Source organism: Nannospalax galili, unplaced genomic scaffold (assembly GCF_000622305.1).
Source record: "Nannospalax galili isolate Female #2095 unplaced genomic scaffold, S.galili_v1.0 scaffold23, whole genome shotgun sequence".
NCBI lineage: Eukaryota > Metazoa > Chordata > Mammalia > Rodentia > Spalacidae > Nannospalax > Nannospalax galili.
This window is the reverse complement of record NW_008350771.1, coordinates 1,669,612-1,681,925: the sequence shown is the minus strand read 5'-3', so window position 1 is coordinate 1,681,925 and position 12,314 is coordinate 1,669,612. Positions and strand designations below refer to the sequence as shown.

The following is a 12,314-nucleotide window of genomic DNA, read 5'->3' as shown; positions in this document are numbered from 1 at the left end:
AAAAAAAAAAAGAAGGATCTAGCTGGGCAAGGTGGCCCACACCTTTAATCCTAGTACTCGGAAGGCAGAGATAGGCAGAGCTCTGAGTTTGAGGCTAGCCTGGTCTACATAGTGAGTTCCAGGCCAGCTGAGACTGCACGGAGACCCTGTCTCAAAAAGATCAAAAAAAAGAAATAAATAAAATTAAGGAACTAGCATTCATTTGTAGCGGAAAAGGCGACTACTGCATTTTTAAAACAAAATAGGAGCTAGAGAGATGGTGCACTTGCAGTTCTTACAACAGAGGACCAGGGATTCATTCCCAATACCCACATGTCAACTAGCAATCCTCTCAAATTCCTGAAGATCCTTCCCCCCTCTTACGGCCTTGCGCATGGTATACATACATACATGCAGGCAAAGACACTTATACACAAAAAATAAACAGAGGCTGGAGAGATGGCTCAGTGGTTAAGAGCACTTACTGCTCTTCCAGAAGACTGGAGTTCGGTTCCCAGAACCCAGTTGCCAGGGATCTGATGCCCTCTTCTGACCTCCACAGGCACTGCACAACACGGGTGCACCTACCTACATGCAGGCAATATACTTATACACATAAAAAATAAAAATTAAAAATAGATAAATAAAAATAAGGTGGATAGAGGAAGACAGCAGACATTGACCTCTACCCTTCACACACAAGTACTCACATGTGCACACACACATATATACCACCACACACAAATTTTGTTTACATTTACATGTATTATTAATCTCAATAATTCCATTTGGCAGGTATTACCATTATCCCCATTTTACACATAAGAAAACTGAGGCTTACATAGATTAACTGACATTTCTAATTACCTAAATTGTGAGAAATTTATCCCAACAATTTGACTCCAGAGCAGATATCAAGAAGACTCACAGATAAATCACAACCACCACTTTCACAGGGCTTCCACTCAATCAGACAATATACTTGCATGTGGTTACAATTATTAATTTTTCATTTTGAGAGAAAATACAATTACACTGAAACATAAACTATGAGCAGCATTAAACATCACCATGGGGGACTGAGGATGCAGCTCAGATGGTAGAGTGCTTGCCTAGCATGCATGAACCCTGGGGTCGATCATAGTACACATAAACCAGGTGTGGAGGCACAAGCCTGTAATCTCAGCAGTCAGTGGAGGTAGGAGGATCAGAAGTTCAAGGTCATCATCCACTACTTGATAGATACATGTCATGCAGGGCCCACGAGATCCTGCCTCGATGGGGCTGGGAAATGTTGCTCAGTGGCAGAGGGGTTGATTAGCATTCTTGAGGCCCCAGATTCAATCCTTAGTCCCAATACCAGTACACACACACACACACACCACTATAGAAAGGAATAAGTAACTACTAAAAATGTTTTAAATTTTTTTTGGTCTTTTTGACACAGGGTCTCCCTGTAGCCCTAGCTGTGTCCTGGAACTCACTATGTAGACTAGGCTGGCCTTGAACTCACAGAGATCCGCCTGCCTCTGCCTCCTGAGTGCTGGGATTAAAGGCGTACGCCACCACACCCGGCAAGTATTTTATTATTTTTATCTTATATGTATGAGTGTATTGCCTGCATGTGTGTAAGTGCATCCATGTTGTGCAATGCCCATGGAGGTCAGAAGAAGGTGTTGGATACCCTGGAACTGGATTTATAAACAGTTGTTAGCTGCCACATGGGTGCTGGGAATCCCACCCAGTCCTCTGCAAGAGCTGTCAGTGCTCTTAACCTCTGAGTCATCTCTCCATCCCCCCTAAAAAAACTTTTAATCCCTGGCTAAAGCAACTGCAAACAACAAACACCAGGTAGTCTCAGGGAAGCATCGTTGTTGCCACAAGGCAGAGCTAGAATGCTAGCTGGTATGTAACAGACTTTTATTCCTATGGCCAAAGCAAGGTGGAAAATACATGTCAGTCATTTAAAAAGTATTGGGGGTGAGGGCTGGAGGAATGGCTCAGCAGGTAAGAGTACTGGCTGCTCTTACAGAGGACCAGAGTTCAGTTCCCAGCACCCACATGGCAGCTATCAACTGGCTATAACTCCAGTTCTAGGGGATCTGATACCCTCTCCTGGCTTTCATGGGCACTGTACAACACGTGTACATCTACATACATACATGCAGGCAAAACACTCATACACATTAAATTAAATTAAATTAAATTAAATTAAATTAAATTAAAATTAAATAAAGTAATCCCAGGGGCTTGGGATATGTGTCAGTAAGAAAAGAGTCCAAGTTCCAATCCCAAAACCCACAGAAAAGCAAGGAGCAACAGTGCACTTCTGCAGCCCCAGCACATTTCTTGGGGGGGAGGGTGGGGGGAGGGACAGGAGCCCTACATAACAACACAGATGAATCCTTGGAGCTCACCAGCTACCAGGTCTAACCAATCAGTGAGCTCCAGGTTCTGTGAGAAACTGTCAGATACCTGATACAATCTGATGTCAATCTCTAGCCTCTACATGCCGACACACCCACACTTCACAAGTACACATGCATGCACAAGCACACGAGCACATACACATGTGAACATACTCATACACGCGCACACACACATACACACAGTAATTCCAGCACTCAGGAGGCAGAGGCAAGAAAAGCAAAGCTTGAAGATAACCTGGTCCATGTAGCAAGTTCCAGGACAACTAGGGCCACAAAGCAAGAGTGTATTGCAAAAAAAAAAAAAAAAGGCAGGGGTCAGGGTAGGTCAGCCAGACGGCTCAGGGCGTAAAAGCTCTTGCCACTCAAGCCTGACAACCTGAGTCTGACCTGAATTCAATCCCTGGAACCTATGGGGGAAGGAGACAAGCTATTTCCAAAAGTTGCCTCCGACCTCCTCATGCTACACTCGTGTGCACACTTGCACCCTCTCCCTCGCCCCCTCATTAATAATAAAATTTTTTTTTTTTTTTGGTCTTTTTGAGACAGGGTCTCCCTGTAGCCCCAGCTGTCCTGGAACTCACTATGTGGACCAGGCTGGCCTTGAACTCACAGAGATTCGCCTGCCTCTGCCTCCCTAGTGCTGGGATTAAAAGCATGTGCCACCACGCCCAGCCTAATAATAAAAAAAATTTTTTTTAAACAAAAGGGCCAAGTATGGGGGCTCGTGCCTGCAATCCCAGCACTGGGGACGCTGAGTAGGAAGAGCACCATGAGTTTGAAGACAGCTGGGCCCATGTGGTGAATTCTACGCCAGCCTGGGCTACAGAACATCTCAAAAGAAAAGCAAAAATAGTCATTCCCTCTCAGCATCTTCCCTCCTCACTTCCAAATTCCATGATGATCCCCCACACTACCTCCCAAGCCCTCCTTCCCAGACTTATTTTCTCCCCATACTTACCACTTTCTGAGGCTACATTTTACAGGTCTATGGCTTATCTTTCTCTATAAAAAGCAAGCTGTCTGAAGACAGGATTTTTCCTCTATGGCTCACTGCCGTATCCCCAGAACCTCAACAGCAGAGCAGACGACGGATAGCAGTGGCCGAACCATGGCTGAGTACTTTCCCCTAGGTACTTTCTCCGGTCCAATCCAAACAAATTAAAGCTGACTTTTTTTTTTTTTCTTTCTTAAGAGACGGGCTTGAGCTGGGCATGGCAAGTCTGTAGACCCAGGGCAAGTCTGTAGTCCCGGCACTTGGGAGGCAGAGGCAGGTGGATCTCTGTGAGTTCAAGGCCAGTCTGTTCTACATAGTGAGTTCTAGGCCAGCTGGGGCTACTAGGAAACCCTGTTTCAAAAGACAAAAAAAAAAGAAATGAGCTTGAACCAGGTGTGTTGATGCACGCCTTTAGTCCCAGCACTCGGGAGGCAGAGACAGGCAGATCTCTGTGAGTTCAAGTTCAGTCTGGTCTACACAGCAAGTTCCAGGCCAGCCAGGGCTACAGGGAGGCCCTGTCTCAAAAAGACCAAAAAATAAAAGAGAGGAGGGCACGGTGGTACATGTCTGCAATCCCAGTGGAGGCAGAAGGATCAGGAGTTCAAGGCCAACAGGTTACATTAAGAGACTATCTCAAAGAAAAAGAGAAAGGGTAAAGTTCTACTATAATTGCTAAATTACTAGACGTCAATAAGCTTTGGTACCAGAACAGCAACACTTCCAAGTAAATACAGTTGGGTCTGGTGGTTCACTCCTGTGATCCTAGCATTTGGGAGGCTAAAGCAGGAGGATCACAAGTTCCTGACAGACTGTATGGCAAAGTGAGTTGCAGGCCAGCCTGGGCTACAGAGAGAGACCCTGTCTTAAAAATAATAACATTTCATTGGGGGCTGGAGAGATGGCTCAGCGGTTAAGAGCACTGGTTGTTCTTGCAGAAGACCCAGGTTTGAATCCCAGCACACACATGGCAGCTGGTAACTCCAGTTCCAGGGGATCTGACAGCCTCTTCTGTCTTCCGTGGGCATTGCATGACACAGGTGCACTTACCTACATGCAGGTAATAAACACATACACATAAAATATAAAATAATAAAATAAAATAAAATAAAAAATTGGGGCTGGCGAGATGGCTCAGCAGTTAAGAACATTGGCTGGCCTTGCAGAAGACCTGAGTTCGAATCCCAGCACCCACATGGCAGCTAACAACTGTTCATAGCCCCAGTTCCAGGGAATCTGACAGCCTCTTCTGTTCTCCAAGGACATTGCACGACACAGGTGCACTTTCCTACATGTAGACAATACACACATACACATAAAAATAATATTTTTAAAATAAATAAATAGAAATATAAAAATAAATAAAATTATGTTTCAGGCATGGGCATGGTGGTGCATGCCTTTAATCTTGCAACTAGGGAGGCAGAGGCAGGCAGACCTCTGGGAGATAAAAGGCCTGCCTAGTCTACATAGGGAGTTCTAGGCCAACTGGGGCTATAGGGAGATTCAGTCTCAGCAAAGAGAGGGAGGGAGGGAGGAAGAGTTAATATTACGGAGAAAATAATATGTAACAAGTACTGTAGTACATACCAGAGATAAGAAAGGACAGTATGGCTCAATCCCAGACCTTAGTTCTGAAGCCAAGGCAAGAGAATCAGGAGTTCAAGGTCATCCTTGGCTACATAGGATTCTCTCTTTAAAAAAAAAGAAAAAACAGGCTGGAGAGATGGCTCAGTGGTTAAGACCAGAGGACTGGGTTGAGTTCCCAGAAGTACCCACATTAACAGCTTACAACTAACCATCTTTAAAAAAAAAAAAAAAATTCGATATTTTACTATTTTTATTTTATGTGTATTAGTGTATCACCTGAATGTATGTGAGTGCACCCGTGCAGAGCAATGCCCTGAAAGTCAGAAGAGGGCTTCGGATTCCCCTGGAACTGGAGTCAAGGATCGGTTCATAGGCGCCATGTGGGTGCTGGGAATCAAACCTGGGTCCTCTGCAAGAGCAGTCAGCGCTCTTAATGGCTGAGCCATCTCTCCAGCCCCACAACTAACCATCTTTAACTCCAGTTCCAGGGACTCTGACACCCCCCTCTAGTCTCTCAGGGTTATCAGGCATTCACGTGGTATTCATATATGCAAGCAGGCAAAACACTCATACACATAAAAATAAATCTGAAAGGGAGAGAGGGAAGAAAATGGGAAGGGGAAAGAGGGGGAGGAGAAGAAGGGGAAGAAGGGGAAGAGAGGGGAAGGGAGGGGAAGAAGGGGAAGGGAGGGGAAGTAGGGGAGGAGAGGGGAGGGAGGCAGGCTGGAGAGGTGACTCAGGGGTTATGAGCACTTGCTGCTCTTGGAGAGGATGAGGATTAAACTCCCAACACCTAGATGGTGCCTCACTGCTGCCTGTAACTTCAGTTCCAGGGGATCCAATATCCTTTCCTGGCTTCTGTGAGCAGTGCACACATGTCCTGCTCTTGCAAACATACAAGCAAAACACTCATACACATAAAATTAAATTAAAATAAAATAAAATTAAATTAAATTAAAATAAAATAAAATAAATAAAAAATATATTGAGCCAGCGTGGTGGCATATGCCTTTAATCCCAGCCCTCGAAAGGCAGAGTCAAGTGGATCTCTGCAAGATCGAGGCCACCCTGGTTCCCATTGTGACTTCCAAGCGGGCTGGGACTAGTGAAAAACAATCAACAAAAAAAGCAAATAAATAAATAAATATTGGGGCTGGAGAGATGGCCAGTTAAGAGCACTGGCTGATCTTGCAGAGGACTTGGGTTCAGTTCCCAGCACCCACATGGCAGCTAAGAACTGTCCATAACTCCAGTTCCAGGGGATCTAATGCCTCTTCTGACTTCCACAGGCTTTGCATGACACAGGTGCACTTTCATACATGTAGGCAACACACTCATACACATAAAATAAAAATAAATAAAATATTAAATAAATAACTCAAAAACAAATACCAGAGATAAAAGATAAAAAACTTTTTGTTTTTGTTGCTTGGTCGTCCTGGGGGTTGAACCCAGGGCCTTGTGCATGCTGGGTAATCTACCACTGAGCCACATTCCCAGCCTGATTCCACGCTTAATTAGCCACAGGTCACATTCACACCCCATATCAATGTCCACTTAAGAAGACTCCATCTTTCACCTTGATTTAACTCTGAGAAGGATGTTTCTGTTTTTTGTTTTTGCTTTGAGACAGGGTCTCACTACATAGCCCTAGCTAGCCTTGTAACTTGATATGCAGACCAAAGCGGCTTCAAAGTCCGGGCAATCCTTGTTCCCAGCCTACCCAGTGCTGGGACCACAGGCAACGATGTCCAGCTTTCTCCTACTTTATATTTTGTGAGCTGCTTTTTTATATGTTAAATCCTTTCATCTTCCTCAAACCTCTTGTTTTAATATTAACTTCTTGGTGTCACAGATGTGAAAATCGGTGTCTAGAAAGAATTCAATTATAATCAGGCTAATTGCCTTGCAAAGAATTCAGTCTGAGGGCCAATGTTATTGTTCCACTTGTCCATCTATTCACCAAATAGATGCTAAACGCCCCTGTTTACAAGGCGCTGGCGATGCAATAGTAAACAAAGTTCACATCAAGCTTACTCCGGTCCTACCTGACACCGACGTGCCATCTGCTGTTAAGACCCCGCGCGTCATCTTTAAGATCGGGATCACAACGCCCACCTGTCATGACGTGCAGTGCCCAGCACCGGTGAATCGCAGAAATAGCCACGATCCATCCCAGAGGCGTGAGAGAAGGCAAAGCAGGGTCCACGGCCTCAGCTCCCCGGGAAGGCCGGGCCTCCACCGGTCCTGGGCTCCAGGGTCCGAGGCGCCCCGCTGGCCGCGCTCCGGGCCGCCCTCCCCGGCCCCAACAGCCGCCAGCGGGGCCCGAAGACTCCTGCAGCCCAGCGGCCGCCGCGCAAGCACATCCCGGAGGCTCCGCGCCGCCCCGAAGGCCGGACGGTGGCCAACGGTCCCGGCTGCGGCCCACGGCCTCCGCCTCCGGGGAGGGCGGCCAGAACGCCGGCTGTCCGCGGCCACCGCTCGTCCCTCGGGGCTCACCTCGCTGTAGAAGGTCATAAAAGCCTCCTCCGTGCTGCCTCCGCCGCCCGAACCACCGCATTCAGCCGAAGCCGCCATTTTCCCGGCCAGCCACCACGTGACCTTGCTGCGCAGGCGCAGCCTCGCGGGAACGGTCCTAGCCCGCCTCCGCGGCCCCGCCTCCCACGCCCAGCCCACTCTTAAAGGGCCCGAGATTTTTTTTAAATTTAAGATGAAAGGTCAGAAAAACAGCTCAGCGGGTGAAGGCGCTTCAGGCCAAAACTGACTGAGTTCGATCACTGGGACGCACATGGTGGAAGGAGAGAACCGACGCCCTCAAGTTTTTCCCTGACCACCATGCGGGCGCGTGGGTACACACACACACACACACACACACACACACACACACACACTAAATGAATGTAATTAGAAATTTAAAAGAAGGGGTTGGAGAGATAGGTCAGTGGTTAAGAGCACTGGCTGCTCTTGCAGAGGACCTGAATTAGATTCCCCACGAGGCAGCTAACCGGCTGTAACTAACTCCAGTTCCTGGGGATCTGATGCCCTCTTCTGACCTCCTTGGGCATTGCATGACAGGGATGCATTTACACATATGTAGGCAATATACTCATACATGTAAAATAAAAATAATAGGCCAGGCATGGTGGCGCACGCCTTTAATCCCAGCACTTGGGAGGCAGAGGCAGGCGGATCTCTGTGAGTTCAAGGCCAGCCTGGTCTACACAGTGAGTTCCAGGCCAGCTGGAGCTACAGGGAAACCCTGTCTCAAAAAGACCAAAAAATAAATAAATAAAAATGTAATTAAAAATTAAGAAAATAAGCTCATGTGTTTAATCCCAATACTCTGGAAGCAAAGGCAGATAGAACTCTGAGTTTGAGGCCAGCCTGATATACATAGTGAGTTCCAGGCCAGCCAGTAGTATATAGTGAGACCTGACTCAAAATAAAAATAAATAAATAAATAAATAAATAAAATACACATAACATATATTAGCTATTTCAGGGATTTTTGGTATGTGTAAACCACTACCTCTAGCTGGTTCCAAAATAGTCACTTCTAAAGGAGACTTAGGCTGGGCATTGGAATGCACATGTGTAATTACTACACTTCAAAGATGGAGACAGGAGGATCAAAAATCCAAGCTCAGACTGGGTTCTGTGGCACACACCTCTATTCCCAGGCAGAGGTAGGCAGATCTCTGTGAGATCCAGGCCAGCTTGGTCTCCATACTGTGTCCCGGTCAACTCGGGCTAGGGGAGACCCTGTCTCAAAAATACCAGAAAAAATATAATAAAAAGATTTCATGCTTGGGAGTTTGAGACCATCCTGTACTACTGGGGCTACATGAGACCTTGTCTAGGAAGGAAAGGACAAACGAGGAAGAAGGGAGAGAAAAAGAGGAAGGAATACTATGAACATGAATGGACAGGTATTTGTGTTTGGGCGTAGTTTTTAAGTTTTTTATTACATTTATTTATTGTGGGTGGGTAAGTGGTAAGCTTGGTGCCGCAGTGCATTTTCAGAGGCCAGAAGACAACTTGCAGGAGATGGTTCTCTCCTTCCACCATGTGGGGCTGGTGATCACACTCAAGTTGTCAGGCTTGGTAACAAGTGCCAGTCCATGTGTATGGTGTGTGTGCATTTTTTTTTTTATGAGTGCTTTGTCTGCATGTATGTAAGTATACCCATGTTGTGCAATGCCCATGGAGGCCAGAAGGTGTCAGATCCACTGGAACTGCAGTTATGGGTGGTTGCTATTCACCATATGGGTGCTGGGAACTGAACCCCAGTCCTCTGCAAGAGTGAGTTTAGCCACTGAGCCAGCTCTCCAGTCCAGTATGTTTGGATTTTTTTTCTAAGACAAAGTCTTGGAGGCTGGAGAGATGGCTCAGCAGTTAAGAACACTGGTTGTGGGGGCTGGAGAGATGGCTCAGCAGTCAAGAACACTGACTGTTCTTGCAGAAGACCCAGGTTCAAATCCCAGCACCTACATGGCAGCTAACAACTGTCCATAACTCCAGTTCCAGGGGATCCAATGGCCTCTTCTGTCCACTGCGGGCATTGCACAACAGGGGTGCACATACCTATATGCAGACAATACACTCATACACATAAAGTGAACATAATAAATAAAATATAAAAAAACACTGGTTCTTTCAGAAGACCCGGGTTCGAATCCCAGCACCCACATGGCAGCTAACAACTGTCCATAACTCTGGTCCCAGGGGATCTGACAGACAGCCTCTTCTGACTTCTGCGGGCATTTCATGACACAGGTACACTTACCTACATGCAGGCAATACACACATACACATAAAATAAAATAAAATAAAATGGAAAAGAAAAAAGACTAGAATCTCCCCTCCTAAGGCCTTTAAAAAAAGAAAGAAAAAGAAAGACAAAGTCTTATCTAACCCCAGTTGGCCTAAATTTGTTACAAAGCAGAGGATGACCTTGTGATTCACATCTACCTCCCAAGTGCTGCCATTACATGTGTGTAGGTTCAGTGCCTGTTTTCAATTGGTGGAATATATATACCCTTAAGTGGAGTTGTTGATTTATGTATTTGGTTTTTTGAACTTCCACAAAAATCAGCTGCTCTGCACAGCAGCTGATTCATTTTACGTTTCTTTTTTTCTTTTTTCTATTTTTTTTTTCTTTTTGGTCTTTTTGAGACAGGGTCTCCCTGTAGCTCCAGCTGTCCTGGAACTCACTATGTAGACCAGGTTGGCCTCGAACTGACAGAGTTCTGCCTGCCTCTGCCTCCCGAGTGCTGGGATTAAAGGCATTGCACCACCACACCCGGCTTTTTTTTTTTAATGTGTATGTGTGTACTGTCGTGCAATGCCCACAGAAGACAGAAGAGGCTGTTGGATCCCCTGGAACTGGAGTTAACAGTTGTTAGCTGCCATGTGGGTGCTGGGATTCAAACCCGGGTCTTCTGCAAGAACAGTCAGTGTTCTTAGCCACTGAGCCATCTCTCCAGCCCCTCATTTTACATTTCTACCAGCAATGTAAGAGGGTTTTGATTCCTACACATCCCCACCAATAGTACTTCCTTTTTTACTGTAACTTTTGTTGTTGTTGTTGTTTTTTGGGGGTGTTGTGTGTGTGTGTGTGTGTGTGTGTGTTTGTGTGTGTGTGTGTGTGTGTGTGTTTTGAGACAGGGTCTCCCTGTAGCCGCAGCTGGCCTGGAACTCACTATATAGACCAGGCTGGCCTCAAACTCACAAAGATCTGCCTGCCTCTGCCTCCCAAGTGCTGGGATTAAAGGTGTGCTCCACCACACCTGGCTCTTACTATAATTTTTATTTAGCAACCTAGGTTCTGACTCAGGGTTCTGTTCCCAGCATCCACATGATGACTAACAACCACGTGTAACTGCAGTTCTAGAGTTTTCAACACCCTCTTTTGGCCTCTGCAAGTACTGTACATAGGTGGTGCATGTACATACATGCAGACAAAATGCTGATATACATAAAAAATATATCTAAATAAAGCTGGGCCTAGTGGTGCACGCCTTTAATCCCAGTATTCAGGAGAGGTGAATCTCTGTTAATTCAAGGCCAACTTGCAGAGTATGAGACCCACCTGGTCTACAAAGCAAGTTCCAGACCAGTCAGGGCTACATATTGAGATCCCCCCCAAAATTTTTGTTTGTTTTTTAACACAAGGTCTCATGTAACTGGCTTCAGATTCACTGTATACTTGTTGTTGACCTTGAACCCTGATCTTCCTGCTTCCACCTCCCAGCTATTGAGATTACAGTCCCATGCCATTACACCTAGGTAAGGGCTGGTATTTTTCCAACTAAAAGATAATCAACAATATAAACCAAATGAGGTAGTTTGATTCCCAGCACCAGCTAACAATCATCTGTAACTCCAGTTCCAGAGGAATCCAACCCCCCATCTTCTGACCTCTGTCGGCATTGCAGGACATGGGTACAACAACAAAAATTGTTTTATTTCACAGAAAACACTCATACACATAAAATTAAAATAATATTTTTGGGGGGTTGGAGAGATAGCTCAGTGGTTAAAAGCACTGGCTGCTCTTGCAGAGGACCCTGATTCCAGTCCCAGCATCTACATGGCAGCTAACAACCATCCAGTAATCCAGTTCCAGGTGAATCTGACACCCTCTTCTGATCTCCACCCACGTTGCATGACACAGGTGCACTTAAATACATGCAGACAATACACTCATACACATAAAGTAAACATAATAAATTTTTTAAATTAAAAAACAAACTAATGGGGCTGTGGAAGATGACTCAGAGGTTAAGATCATGGGCTGTTCTTGCAGAAGACTCGGGTTCAATTTCAAGCACCCACATGGCAGTTAACAATAGTCCATAACTCCAGTTCCAGGGAATCTGACACTTTCTGTCTTCCGCAAGGATTGCACAACACAGGTGCACTTACATACATGCAGGCAATACACACATACACATAAAATTAAAAATAATAAAATTATGGGGCTGGAGAGATGGCTCAGCGGTTAAGAACACTGGCTGTTCTTGCAGAAGACCCAGGTTCAAATCCCAGCACCCACATGGCAGCTAACTCCAGTTTCAGGGGATCCTACAGCCTCTTCTGTCCTCCGTGGGCATTGCAGGACACGGGTGCACTTACCTACATGCAGACAATACAAATACACGCATACACATAAAATAAAAATAAAATATTTTTTAAATAAAAATAATTTTTAAGAACAAGCAACAACAAAAATTGTTCTATTTCACAGAAAACAAAAAAAGGCATAGTTATACTAAGGAATAATGTAGATAATCTGGCCCAATCTTCTCATCTAAAGTTTTTTT

At 45.5% G+C, this 12,314-nt stretch overlaps 1 protein-coding gene across 2 annotated transcripts in view; it reads right to left on the bottom strand.

Annotated features, from left to right (window-relative positions):
- The window catches only part of Dnajc8 (DnaJ heat shock protein family (Hsp40) member C8), a 22,115-nt gene extending 14,497 nt beyond the window's left edge, over positions 1–7,618 (bottom strand). For both annotated transcript variants that reach the window (XM_008847963.3, XM_008847962.3), the window contains exon 1: positions 7,489–7,618. In XM_008847963.3, the coding sequence (XP_008846185.1) occupies positions 7,489–7,566 (78 nt within the window). In that variant the 5' untranslated portion in view covers positions 7,567–7,618. The remainder of the gene's footprint in view (positions 1–7,488) is intronic.
- Between the last annotated feature and the right edge of the window lie 4,696 nt (positions 7,619–12,314).